The sequence below is a fragment of the Camponotus vicinus genome, unplaced genomic scaffold (assembly GCF_025532165.1).
Source record: "Camponotus vicinus isolate PSW18456_S1 unplaced genomic scaffold, iyCamVici1.0 SCAF_1, whole genome shotgun sequence".
Classification (NCBI taxonomy): domain Eukaryota; kingdom Metazoa; phylum Arthropoda; class Insecta; order Hymenoptera; family Formicidae; genus Camponotus; species Camponotus vicinus.
In genome coordinates, this window is record NW_028141945.1 from 23,042,922 (window position 1) to 23,058,025 (window position 15,104).

The 15,104-nt window shown below is 33.3% G+C and overlaps 1 protein-coding gene across 5 annotated transcripts in view; it reads left to right on the top strand.

The window, feature by feature from the left end:
• LOC145959659 (dual specificity calcium/calmodulin-dependent 3',5'-cyclic nucleotide phosphodiesterase 1) overlaps positions 1–15,104 on the top strand; it is a 100,876-nt gene that overhangs the window by 17,598 nt on the left and 68,174 nt on the right. Inside the window, exons 1-2 of one of the 5 annotated variants that reach the window (XM_083078708.1) lie at positions 5,189–5,497; positions 8,532–8,740. The exons of 3 other annotated variants lie outside the window; for them this stretch is intronic. In XM_083078708.1, coding sequence (XP_082934834.1) covers positions 8,578–8,740 — 163 coding nt within the window. In that variant the 5' untranslated portion in view covers positions 5,189–5,497; positions 8,532–8,577. Of the gene's footprint in view, positions 1–5,188; positions 5,498–8,531; positions 8,741–15,104 lie in introns of those variants that run through there. One more of the 5 variants, XM_083078709.1, reaches the window with a different exon arrangement.

Sequence of the window (15,104 nt, forward strand, 5' to 3'; positions counted from 1 at the left end):
AATACGTCGTTGGCTTGAATTAATTTGGCGCAATTCAACCGCAGAATAAGGCAAAATTACTTCGAATAAACTTGATTTTAACAATAAAATTCAATTGTCGTTACATACAAATATATTAACAGAATTAATTATAATATAAATTTCAAGAATTATTAAGGATGGAAAGAATTATGTATATTTAGAGGATTTTTATTAAAAATAATTGATGAATGATAATTTCATATTTCGAAAAGAAAGTTGGCATTTTTAGCGATATCGTTTTGTCGGAGAATTATATTCGACTTTTATTATCGTCAATTTCAATTTCTGCTACTTTCTTAACAATAAGACATTTGCGATAAGATTTCCTGGCAAATTATTGTTATTTAATGCACAGACTTAAGAAAGAGGAGAATTATCGCGCAAACAATATAAGCTTAATGGATTGCATTCGCCGCATCATCGGAAGAGTCAGAGAACGATTAACGTTATTGCGAGATCTCTGCGATTTACCAGACAAGAGTATTCAATATGCAATTTTAATCGATGAATGCGCGAGTGATCGATAACGTTCGAAAGGTGTCAGGAAAAAACGATGGAAATTAATTTACTGCGTTGAATTCTGCTTTTCGAGTTGGATATTTGCAAGTTTACGATGTCGTTGCCTCGTGTTTATTCACTTATACTTTTTTCAAACTTTTTTCTCCTCTTTCTCTCTCTCTTTTTCTTTACTTTATCAAATTTTCTTTATCAAATTTTCTTTACTTTACAAATTCCGGAAGCTAAAGACAACAGGCGTTTGATAACATCATTTCAATGTCGGATATTTTGCTTGAAAATTTAAGCAAATATCAATTACATACACACGTGTAGCATGCACGTGTATACTTATTGTTAGATGCGTAAAGATGATGTGTAAAAATACTTTTTGTGACAAAGTACAGATATCGTAATTAGGAAGAATTTTGTTAAAGTACAAATTTATCGTATTTGTATTATTTACATTTTTTCGTACAACTTGAAGCTCGTAAATCATGTTTTTATGCCAATTTGAATTTTACAAAAATATGATTCGCATACGTATTCACGACTCTTTCAATTCCAAGTTGGCCGCATCCTTCTCTTACATTTATATATGCATTTCCCGAGGTCGCCGTAGAGAGTTGCGATGCATTTCTGTTTTGCAAATTTACGATCACCGACGCCAGTTTGTCCCAGGCGACTGAAACACAGGCGACGTTATGCATATCGTCTTTATAGCGCAATCACAAATGTATACGATGCTTCACCGTAGTCGGGATTCATGCGCATAATGCATTTGATGAATACGTAGGAAGCGCGTAAGTAGCGCGATGAAGATTATATCAAACTATGTGCGAGACGAGGTCTCAATCGTCGGTGGAGACTGTGCGATTTTTTAAACAAGCGAACAGTGTCGATTCAGTCACTTTCAAGATGACACAACTCCACAATTGTCGAGATTATCCCAAAAAATTGTTTCACAAGAGCAAATCTATGACACATACGTACACGTATGCGAAAATTATACCTTGCAAAACTGCGCACGAGATATTATCCTCTTTAATAGCAGCATTTTCAGAAATATTTATATCACTGAATAATTTCAGTTCTTGGAGTTACGCATTATCTGGGACACGTGTGATTCGATATTTTTAATTATATTTTATCATATTTCGAAATTATTTTCGCATCATTAATACTATCCTCCATTTATATATATTCATGGAAGTAGCGGAAAGAAGATAATGATTTGATATCTTCTTCTCTCATATTTTTTTATATTTAATATCTACTTTTTGAGATATATTCTGTTAGCATTTATTTCCTATGCGCATCATATGCAGTCGCAGTATTAAGGTCATGCGGACGGGCAAGCATATTCTATGTCAGAATTATTGCAGTTGAATTGATAGAATAAAGATGCAAGAACCGCTTTTTTTGTTAGACTAACTGGCAGAAAGCCCAGAACTGTGTCGAAGGAAAAATACTCGGCAGACCACAAACGATCGCGATACTTATCGTAGAGTGCGCGTTCGTTTTTAAACTTTGACGATGAATGGGTTGTAAAATTTAATCACTAATAATTTTCTGCAAATCCATTAATATCAAGTTAATATTTTTACATTCAATGTTGCGATATGTTGCGATATAATATTTCGTTAAATCGAATCATGGAATTTTTCACGATCGACATTGCCACGGTCGTTATGTCAGTTACACTTGTACATATATATCGCGCACGCATTATATAGAATTATAGAATATAAATTGTAAATCACCTTTTTTGCTCGCGTAATTTATATTCCGCTGACGAGTATCGCGTTTCCATTTCCGAGATGTAAATGCAAGAAGCGGAATTTTTTTGTATAACACGCGTCGTTTACCACGATGATATACGTTTCTGCAGTCAGCGGCACTATACAGCGTTACATCGCAATCTCTTTAATTAGAAAATTCTCGGAAGTAACTTTCATTTATTATCTTTATTATTTTAGACTTTTATTTATTATCTTTATCTCGAGGGAGGAAAAATTTCATTAAGAAAATTATAAATAAAGTGATGTATAATTTTAATATACTTTATTCGTATCAGTATTAGGCGGCTTTTTCCCGGATTTATCTACTACCGTTCACTTAATAGTCATCAATCACGCTACGATGAGGATACACGATCGAGTCAGCACTCATATTCATTCGTATCTCATTAATTAGGTACGACGAATCATCGGATCATCATTCTTATTATTCGACATGTGCAACGAGATGTATTAATTTACCCCTCTATTGCGTTTATTAAAGCTTATATATTGATTACGCGAAGATAAACCTTGAGGCTTCAATTAGATGATGATTTTTAAATAGAAACGTTGTCGCGCGTCTTGAAATATTCTCAGTTAAGCCTGTCCTTCACCGACTCCTCCGCTCGAATCTCGGCCTTTTCTCTCGCGGAAAGATAAAGGATAGGTGCCGAGAGGCCGAGGGAAATATCTTCTCGCGCAACCTTCGACATCACCGAGCGTTTCCTCGATGATAGCGCGAATCCAAACATTATCTTCCACCCTCGATGTGTCTTCGCCGACGCTGCTTCGTTCGATATCTTCGATCTTGCCTCCGTTCATCCGTTGCCTGCGGGTCGTTTCTTTCCCTGCAACTTTTACCGCTTCTTTTCTATCTCCGACTCTCTTCCTACGTTTTCTCTCTCCTCCCTTCGATGTCACTTAACGCTCCTCTTTTTCACCCGCTATTCAACCTCTCGTCTCGATTCGGTCCCTTTTACCACGCTCCTATCTCGACCTACCCTCGTCCCGTATATTCCCATTTTCGTGCATCTATATCTATCTTTACTCATCCAACCCTTGAATTAAATTACATCCTAGAGGTCGAACGACTTTAGTCGACGAACTAGCTATAGGCCGGATGTGGTGCGCGCACGTCTTGTTGGCCTCCTCAACTGCAATAGTACCGCCATTCATGTCAAGTTGACTGCACAATTTTCTATTAACCGTCAATACGTATTTGTCATTGTGATTTCCTTCTAATTTCTCTTTACGTCATTTAACGTATTAGTAATATCTATCACAATTTTAGCAAATTACTATATTTTCTGTATATTTTTGTAGTAAAAACATTTATCTAAATAAAAGTTTTATAGTTTTGCAAAAAGGAAAAAGAGGAAAGAATCATTACTATAACTTTATAAAATAATATATCAAACAAAGAGAGAATTAAAAGATAATTTAATTAAAAGATATCGTTATATCGCGTTTTTATTTTAAACAAATAATCGGATTTAATATTCAATGATGGATTTACACGCATTTTAAATATAATTTTGTCGTGGATGGATATATAATATAATATAGTTTATACTTGTGTAATTTTTAGAATAAGTTATGTATAATTTAAGCGATTGAATTTATCTAGAATAATCCATCTTCTATAGTCGCAAGATTGCACGCTTGTTTAATAATCTTGTTATTCAAATTTCCTTATTTTTATACACGGACAATTTTGTGTATTCATAAAACAAGAAATATACAAACAACTTTTCATGCGGTGTTGAGAGAGAAGGTGTTACACGTGAATGAGGGTTACGTTTTGTCCTATAAACAGTAGATCGATACTAGCAAGAATAGTGGGTGGGCAGGATGTAGCCGAAAGGAGAATCCGGTCGTTGAACGAATTCTGCCGCTTTATGCGATTCCGAAGAAATATTTTTTTGATCGTGTCTTTATCGTGTTTATTAGAACCTCCCTTGGCACTCAAACGAGCGACGACTAGTCAAGGTGAATCGTTAAAATTTCTGGCAATTGCGCAGTATGCTATTTTCTAAACGGATTATTCCCCTGCGATTCTCGCTGCGATTTATGCAGCTCGAATGCATCTCGATAATAATATCGAGCCCGTTCAAAGAACGACATGCTAATATCGCCAAGTGCTATTTCAATCTCAAGATGAAATTTCGAAGCTCAAATGTATCTTCACGAGAGATTAAGTCCCTTGAAATTTATGTATACGACATCGAATACAATTCGCGCGTTAAAAATAATACATTGCTTTAACATTAAGAATTAATATCTTGTATGATTTATTTAATATCCTAAATTTGAGATGTTCAATATGCGCAATATAAACAATAATATTGTATTAATCATAATTTCTTTTGTTATATATCATGCAAATTGCAAAAAATTTGGCTACTTTCGATATATTTTATTGCATTTGCTACAACAAATTTTTAGATGCATCGATACGATTTTATACGAAATTTCTTGGAAATATCGTATTCCAAATAGGTATTTGAAATCTATCGAAATCGACTTTTGGGAAAGCTGTTGTTGGCTGAAATCTAAAATCAGCGAACTCACGCGGGAAGAAGCGATTCGTTTTATCAATGCCGACAGGTAGGTCAGAGAGATTCAACGCGCTGCTCTCGAAAAGATTGGTGTAAAGATTCGTTTTCGCATTCGTCTTTGCAGAAACTCACGAAACGTGCATACATTTGCAAATTTCTCGCGAGGACCGACGCTTCGAGAGTGCTTGCGCGCACCCCCGCGTTCGTTCTGGTCCTCTTTTCCGCCTTGTGGCCCTACGTAGACGCTTACGTGGATTGGCTTTCGTTGAGCCTCACCACTGCACGCTTGCGCGAGATTTTCGAGGCGAGCTTTCGAGCTGCGTCCGAGTCGCATCGCGGACCGGGGCACGTGGAGTCGCGTCCGCGAACCCGTATCAGGAAAAGCTTTGTATTTCTTTTCTCGCGAATGTCGTTATCTGATAATTGTGCACGTAATTTGAATATAACTGATTAGAGAAATCTTATCGAGCCACTCGCGCGTTATAGAAACATCGATGTCGTAAATCTGTGCCTTCTTTTTCTTTTGTGCTAGTGTGATGAATGTACGAGATTGAATTTGTTGTCAACATAACGTATAAATCGGTGAAGTGTCAGACATGAAGAAATAGCGTGCTTATAAAATAATCAAAAATTATTACATACGTATGCATCTTGGTTTTTTATAAAACGTATCATTTTATCTCTTATACTTGTGTGTCATTTTGTCCTTCTTGGTATACAATAATTATGATAATGAAGATACAAAAGTTTATTTTCTTAAAACTTTATAAGCAAAGTTTCAAAGCATCTTTTACTTTACCATAATATTTCCTCCGTTGATTGTATTAAAAAAGAACAAGTGCACGCGCGTGCGCGTATATTTATTTGTGTGTGTAAATTATCATAATATTACGAATATATATATATAATTTTTTATTATTTTTTTCCTAATTTATATTGTAAATTTTCTAATTTTTTTTAAACAATGGAAAGAATTATATTTTTATTAAGCAAAAAGTCCATTAATTATGAATGCACACTCTAATAAATTTAATAATAGATACATCGTGGAGAGATATATTAAAATGATAAAATATTGATATTTGTGGATATATAGAATTATATATTCAATCCGACATTATATGAGTTATTTCTCTTTTTCTTGAACATTTAAAAAAATTTAAAAACTAAATTCGAGAAAAATCTAAAAATTAAAACTGTTGATATAAAAATAGAATTATCTTTAATAATAAAAATGATAAAGAACCGGATGTTGATCGATTTGATACTTGAAAAAAATATTCAGCTAATTTGTTAAATAATTAAAATAATAGCGCAGTTTAATGAATTTTTGCATGGAAAGAGGCGGATTGATTTAATTGCAATCGCGTGAATAATCTTGACGCAAATACAATAACTACCAAGCTCAAAAGTTGTTACCGCAACAATGACGAAACATCTCTCTCGTTCGTTTCAATTTTATTGTCTTGCCTATCATTACTATACTCGACCTAAATTAGCACAGTGGATCTTTGTTTTCGCGAATTAAATTTCTTCAAAACGACCATCTACTTGACGTTATGAGATTTCGACTTTTCAATCTGCTTTGTATTCAAATAGCGTTGTCGTATTTATATTACGTGATCTAGTCTCACGCTTAACGACGTTAACCTAATTTCATTCGTACTAGAAATCTGATTATGGTAAAATAATGAATTCTTTAAATCAGAAACATTAGAATAAACAAAGAGAGAGAAGGAAAGAGAGAGAGAGAGAGAGAAATGGGAAAAAATAAGGGAAAAAGAAGGGAAACTAATTGAGAAATAGTTATCGGTAAAAGTATGAGTTTAATTAGACTCACATCGTGTTTCTTGTTTGTAGAGCTTATCATATATCATCGCGGGTACATTTATTGCAGAAAATTGTGTCCGTTTTCCGGTTCTCCAAAATGCACCATAACTGACGTAACGCGTGATAAATTTCCCAACGCGAGGATGGCGAGCGTCGGGAAATTTTCCGGATCGTTCCGCGGAATGTAGTGGAAATTCAAATTGGCTCGGAGAAACGTGAAAATGTGGATATCGTTTCAGATATTTGTATCTCGTACGCGCAGACATATATCTCTCTCTTTCTCTCTCTCTCGCGATCGTAAATCCTGTAATAAAATAAAAAAAATGTGTTCATACGGGCGCATGTGATTGGCGACGCCGTTTACAAAAATGATCAATTTTCCCACCGGGTGTGATCGACTCGTTTTTCTTTTTTGCCACGATAGGAATTGATCACGAGATAAAATGAGATACAAGATAGTAGCAAAGAGAAAGGGACGAGTTTATTGATATCATCCGGTTCGCAATGAATTTGATGCCACAGAGCGTGTCCACTAAATTGAACAAATCGCAATTTCAAATCGCGACAATTTATATCTCTCTATGATATTCGTATATTAGATCGCATGCGCCACTTTTTTTATCTTTAATGCGCTTTATTATATATGCAGTATTAACCTAAATATGTACAATGTATGCTATTGAAATTTTAGATCGAAAGTCGGTGTATTGAGATTACTCCAGCCTTTTTAACATATTTTTAATTTCGAATAACTAATCTACTTCTTTGTCATATATTATCATTTATCTTGTATACTTAATGCATTATTTTCACGTATTTGAAAATATCATCTCAACATATTAGACGGTATAATATAATTTTGACTCCGAAAAAGACTATTATAAAATAATCATTTTATCTATTTTTCCACAATATGAAAAAATTAATTTATAAATTTGATTTGTTAGTCTGGCTGTAAATTTAATTTGATTATTGTTTTATGTTTTTCAATGCTAAAGAATAATTTATTCTATTCATATTTCGTACTTTGCTAGTTTACATGAATATGCTTATAATATTTATTCCATCAATAATAATATAATAATAAATATAATAAACTATTGTACTACGCGATAGAGCAATAGCAATATCGTACAGATGATCCTACATTCAATATAAATTGGATTATTCCAAAGGAATAATTTTCTATATGACTACTCATAGTCTACCTTTTGAGAATATCAATTACTTTAAGAATATTAATTTATATCAGCAATAAAAATATAGATTTTATTCAAAAATCATATTTCGCTGAAATCTTTGCATTGAAATTTTAGCTTCTTCTGTTGTTGACTTACATCAATTTTAAATAAATTTAAAATCTATCGATATATTAATTTGTTTCGTCTCTATTTCACATTGCAACGTGAGAATTTTAATATATTAGAAAATTGAAACTTTTGATTTTTAATTGATTAGTGTGTTGATTGCATGAATTTTTGGATTAAATTTTATTTACAGAAAATTTCCTAATTTATAAAAAAATAACATCTTAGTGCTCTTGCGTATACTCGCGAGAGAAGATTTTACGAAACAAACTCACTTTTTAATGCGCGACAAAATTAGAAGTGACTTTAAAAAGAGTGAGGAAAAATAATTTGAGTGCGCAACGTAGCAAGATATAAATAAAAGAGTGACAACTTTGAGAGAAAAATAAATCGTGGAAGGATAAATCCATTGATCACAATTGAATCGTATCAAAATCTTGTGATTGAAAACTATTAATGAATGCCAGAAACTACATTCTAAATCATGCGCGTATCCAACGGTTAAAGTTGCTTCAACTGTTTGTCTGCTTTGTCGCCAGGAACGAGACGAGGAGATTGTGATTACATTTTCCTTACACCTAAGACATGAGTCAGAGTGAGAGGCACGTAAAGTACGGTCCGAAGGGCCCACCTCCTCCTCCGCCGCCGCCACCCCCTTTACCGAAACTTCCTGCTTATTCGCATCAAAAACTCTTCAAGAAATGTAAGAGTGCCACGTTTCAGCTGGATGGCGCGACGTATACAATAGGTATTTATTATTAAAAATGAATGCAAATTTAATTTTCATCTATCTTATCGATCCATGTAATAATTAGAGATACAATTTTTATATCATTATTGTGCAAATATATGCGTCATATACAAATTTATTGCGTAAAGAACGTTCTCAGGTGCACGTTGCAGTAAGAATGTCGGTGTCTATTCAGGCGACAAAGAGTTTTGTTCGCCAGTTATCGAATAAATAGACGCAAAGTCTTTTATGAAATTATTCCGATTCCATATTAACGTTATGTATGTGAAGCGTGGGATTCATTGATTCTCGAGTAATAATGAAATCGAAACTTTAATTTACATTCTATATATATATTCCAAGTATGTATACAGGTCATACAGTGTCTTTTCGCACAGTATTCATGTGCAATTCGAGATATTGGAAATATTTATTGAAAAAACTTGGATTTTTAAATGGATTTAAATGAATGTCTGTTTTATGATGAATATTTAAAAATTTGAGTGACGAGAAAACAAGAGAAATACATATTCGCAATTTTATATATATTATATATATTCTTTATATTTAATAGATCAAACTATTTCTCAAAAATTCAAAAATTTATATGCATAACTACATTAAAATATATTTTATTAAAAATCTTTAATATTTTTAAATAATTTTTAAAATTGTTCTTAATTATAAAATTTTTTATTTTTTTTAACATATTTACTAAAACTTTTATTATTTTTAACTTATTATTATTTTCAATATTATCTATTTTTTTAAATGATTTTTTTATTATCTGATTTTTTATAGAAATTAATATAGATATTAGAAGAAAAGACATACATATTCGTAATTTTATATATATTATGAAATATGTACATGATATTCTATTTTATTTTACAATTTTTTTAAATATTCAGCATATGCCATTTAATATGATGGGTCCGTCTACATAAATCTTTACCGTGTTTATGGTTTCGTACATAAACGATCATACCGGGGGAACGATGATACGGATAATATGTATTTAGAATTTAAGTACGCTACCTTTGAGCACCTTATCCAAAGAAATTCCAATAGGCAACCGCTATCGGAAAGTAGTTACGAGGAAAGGTGAGGTCGCGTGAAAGAAGTTGAAGGGGCGAATAAGGTGAAACAAAGTCGAGTATATCACGGGTCACGTCTTTTCGTGAAGAGTCTTCGCAAGATGCCAAGCGTGAAAAGATAAATTCGCCGTGGCTTGAATGCGAAAACAGAATTTAAAGACTTGTGCCGAGGGTCCGCGTCTTGCGAACGTTTATCGTACCGTAAAATAAGATACTCGGGTTATATCGACGCTGTCTATTTTCCGCGGTACAGTTTATTATTTACTTATGACGCACACACACAGATTTATTCCATTACTCCAACGCGCGTTGGAAATATTCTTTTACAGGGAAATGTTTGAAAGGAACGATTGTTTTATAGACAGATTGCCCGGAACACACATACACACACGAATATCTCGCCGCGAGATGTATCATATTTGAATTAAATTATTTCTTTGCAGCGTGCCGCGTGTGGAAATGCCAACGGTAATAAGCGCGAAACGCGAAATGTTAAATATACAATGTGAAGCATAAGCTAATTAATCACACAAAGTCCCGGCATTTTACTAAAACTTTAGCTCTCTCATTTTATAAAAGCAAAAAAAAAATTGGTCTTTGATGTTAACGGTGCTTTACCCGCGCATGCATACAAACAAGTATGCGTTGTAATCGTTTTATTTCATCTTAAATTTTATTTCTGTGAGATATACAAGTACGCGTGGTATACATGTACAATTGATTCGAATGATGAACGACGATTTGGTCGTCCCATATATATGTATATTTTCCTCTTTAATGTTATTTTCTACTGGAAATTGCAGAAAAACATGCGACGATTTTAGAAATTATAACAATGTGCTTGATATATCGTCAAAAAGTTATTGACGTATTGGCAATGAGTTTTTTACAATTGCACAAGTTCGATCACGTGCATAAACGACTGATAAAGGGTAAAGATAATAAGTAATCCGCGACATGTTCTTGTTTGATAAGGATGTGCACAGCTCCTATATAACGTTATTCTAGTATTCTTCTTATCTATTTGGTACCGCACGCAAATCCAGCTTGGTCACGACATTTCAAGAATGGGCTTAAATATTGATTTCCAATTTCTGTTACGGGTAGAGCGCGCTATTCTTATCATTTAGACGAATATACCGACGTCTCGTAGCTTTTCCGGTTGGTATCGTTTTGTATGGCCCCTTCTTTAGAAAACGATAATGGCAACATTTCTCTTGGTGATGGACGAATATTTTTCGCCGATCTTATTTTTGTGAAACGCGCGAAACATATTTCTTCCTCATTAGACAGAGGTGTAAAACTGCGGAAATTTTGAAGAGTCTCGTTTTTTCAACAAAGGTAAACTCGAGAAGCAATCGAGCATCGTAAATATAAAGATATCATTCTAGTTTTTGAATGTCATAAGATTCTGGCAAGTACATGGAATGGATCTTTAATAAGAGAAACCTGATTTTTCTTGCATTATTTCTTTATAATTTTTACGAAATATTCAATGTTATTCGTTTTCACCGGAAGATTCATAGAAATTTTTTATTCTATGCATTTGATACGCGAAAAATGATTTATATTTCTCATGAATAAGCAAATAAAAAATATTATCTCTAGTTTTTATCAAAATGATGGCCTGGCGAGAAAGAGAGAGAAAGAGAAATGTATTTTAATCTCAGTTTAAATAAAATAATTTAGTGCGAAATTAGCTTATTAATATTGATTAATTAAAAATATCACGATATCAAAAGTCTACAATTTATAAGTAAATTATCGATTCGAACGGATTCGATTGCTTTTAATCCGGAAATTATCTGTACAGCGATAGCAATCGGAGCTTGTTTTCATCGAGTTACAGTTCATTAATATATTAATCTCTTTCACCGGGCCCATTTATCGTTTTATTGCGTTTCTGCCATTTTCGCGATCGACGATCGTATCGATTTGCCTGGCAAAAATCGACCGTTTAATTAAGCCAGAGATAAATTAATTGACAAGCGAGTTTGCACTAATTTGCGCGTATCTCTTTCGACGGCCTTTCTTTTTTCGAGATTATTTGCTTGCTCGAATTCGTCTCGAAATAACCACGTACTTGTCGATGACGGAGAATCTAATAATTTATCGAGGTACGCAGCCACTACCATAGTCCAGCAATAAAATACGATCGAATGGAAGGAAGAGGGAAGGCGAGGGAGCGTAGTCGCACACCAGCCACCAGCCACCAACCACCAACGACCTATCTATCTACGATGGCACTAGTTGGGCCAGATATCGACGGGAATTTAGAGACTCGATGACAAGATGAATGGGATTACGTGCTAGCGACGACGTCATTCCAATGTGGAAGCGTCCGCGCACGCGATGCGTATTTGCGTGATACCACGCTCTCGATATTATTGGATCGACATTTTACCGTTCGCGTATTAGCCGTATGTCGATACAATACCGATTCGTTTAACGGAAAAAACGCATCGGTTTTTCTCCGATCCTCGCTTCGGATTCTCGTTCTCTCGTCGTCACAAGTATGCGTTTCGTAATGGAAGGCTTTAGTAAGCTTCAACATGATGGAGAAACTTGATCGTTGGACGCAAGTAAATAGAGAATGACGAAAACCGCAAACGGCTAAGAGTATCGTGAATAATAAGAGATGATAACAGAGATATACTATTACTGCGTTAGGCGAGTTGAGCATATTTATAATTACACAATCTGTCAGATTTCGTCTCGTATGGATATCGAAATAGTTCATATAACGCGGTTAGTGACTAGATATATTTTGTGTTATATTACAATGCTTGCAGATCTGTCTTGATTATGATTTTAATGGAATGATATTTAATCGAGGAATAATGGGCTAGAATTAATTAATCTATACTTGAAAAATTTTTTTAAATATTAAAAGTTTATTTAGACTTATTTACTTTTAAATTCAACTTTTGGAAATATCATTCAAGTTGTATAGTATGCGATATTTTAGCGTTTCCAACTTTTATAATCGATTATCAAGTCCTTATTTCGCTTTCTTCTTGTTAAACAAAACAAATACAAGAGTAGTAAAAATTCTTAAAATTTTTAACGAAGAGATATATGTCTTCTATCTTTGGAAATGAAAACGTGAAATATTTCAAGTTTTTTTATATAATCTCTTTTTAATCTTTATAATCTTTTTTAATTTGATTTTTTTTTTCAAATTAAAAGGTTGCTCATAAAAATTTTCAAATAATATTTTATAAATAATTATATTTTTTAAACACACGCATATGTATTAATTAACACAACAATTATACTATAAATTTTAGTATTTTTGTTTCTTACAACAATCTTGTCTTGATAAATGATTCGCCTTTCTTCTTCTTTGAAGAAATTTATCATATGACTTATCATCTTTCAACAAAACGTTTACCTAAAATGTGAGTCCGCTCCTTCTCCGTAATAGTAGAATTGTCCTACTTTTGCAAAAGTTTTTTGCGCACCTTTCTTTGTTAAGCATCCTACAAAATTTGCCGCGGGGAATTTCATAATTCAAGAACTCGGAACGACAGGGTCAAAGGTGGATCCTAATTAGTTCCTCGCTCTCACGATGGAGGCTCATCAAGTTCAACAACGCCACTTGCAATGCACATAGTAACTTAACGAACTCCATAATTAATTATTAACTATTTTGTGAGGCAGGATTGCAAAAGTATTTGCCCACTAATTAATATAATTCGAAAATAGTGAGAGTGATTATGCGAGTAGATATATAGGTTTACTATTGTGTTCCTCGATCGTTTGTCTTAAACAAGCTTCGTGTAATAACTTTAGTTTGACGATGCGTTAATTAAATTCCAACAAAGATGTAAAGTTATCCCGAAGTTGATGCATGTTCTAAATCGAATGTAGATTTATACAATAAGATAGATTTAATTCCGATATATAGATGAGATTCCAACAACTTTGTTATAATAGTTTGAAATTATACGATAAATTGCTTCTAATATACAAAAAAAATATGTGTTCGAGTCTGTATGCGTGTATTCTCTTTATTTTATATATAATTTTTTCTCTCATTTTTTTTGCCAATTGTGCGAATTAATCTAATCATTTCGTAAGAGTTATGCGCGGATATCTAAATAGGTTTCCTGTGCAATTATCCGAATTATCCGTATTGATTACAACTGTATATGCTAAGATCAATGGTAAAATAATCCGAGAGAAGGATAGGCAGGTTACGCGATACGTTAACGAGCACTACGAGATTAATGATCTAAATTAACGTCGTATACGTCGTATTGGATGCGAGTACGATTTGCGGGATCTGGAATCTAGCCGAAACTGTGGGAATCGTTGAAATCTAATAAAGTCTTGAGCAACACCAATAGTATTTATTGATTTAAGTAAATATTGATGATAGAAAAATAAGTATTATTCACAATCGCGAATCGGTATTTATGGATATGTTCGAGTTTGTATTCGAGATACGAGCTTGTGTTTAATTTCAAGCTACTAGATTTAATCTACAGTTAATCCTACACTATATTTAATCTTCCGTCACAGAGAAAGAGAGAGACGAAGAATCTCACATTATTTTTTTGCTCTTACAGTTTGCGTATCATCATCCTGCGCTTTAGTTTTATATATTTTTCATTTTTTATAAAGGAATATTCTTCTGGCAGATCAATTTCAGGTATATTTATCAAGTATATTCTTGTATGTACGTCAGGTATATAATTTGTAGCGCGTACTATATTTATTAGAGCTTTTTCTAAAGAAATATCCGCTTGATAAAATGTACGCTAATCGAAAATGTTTCGAATAGCGGTGAAAGAGATACGAAGAATCTTAGGATTTGCACTTGTATATTTTTACAAACAGATCGCATTACTCTTTGTCGCGAAATGCAGGGGTATGTTGGCCGTTTGCCAGCTAAAACGCCGATGGTAGAGTTTTCTCCGGCTCCATCTTCACGATCGATAGCGACATAGTGCACCGTTCGCTCTAGGCTTTATTTCGGCATGATAATTTCTCTTAATTAATTGGTTCCGATAATTGATTAATATGTCGGACGTGTGTACATTTATGTAAGTATAATGCATGCCATCAAAGTATTTTATATCAAAGTAGGTTATCTCGTGAAGATAGCAATTATTTGTTGAAAAAATTGAAAATTTATCGTAATCGTCATGTTATATCTTGTATCGTTTCTCGATGTAAAATTTTTAAATTGTAAGTAAATTATCTCGGAAAAGAATTTGTAATAATAAATTGAAAGAAATGTTCAATTAAACCTCGATAGAGAGATTCTCCAAATCGTT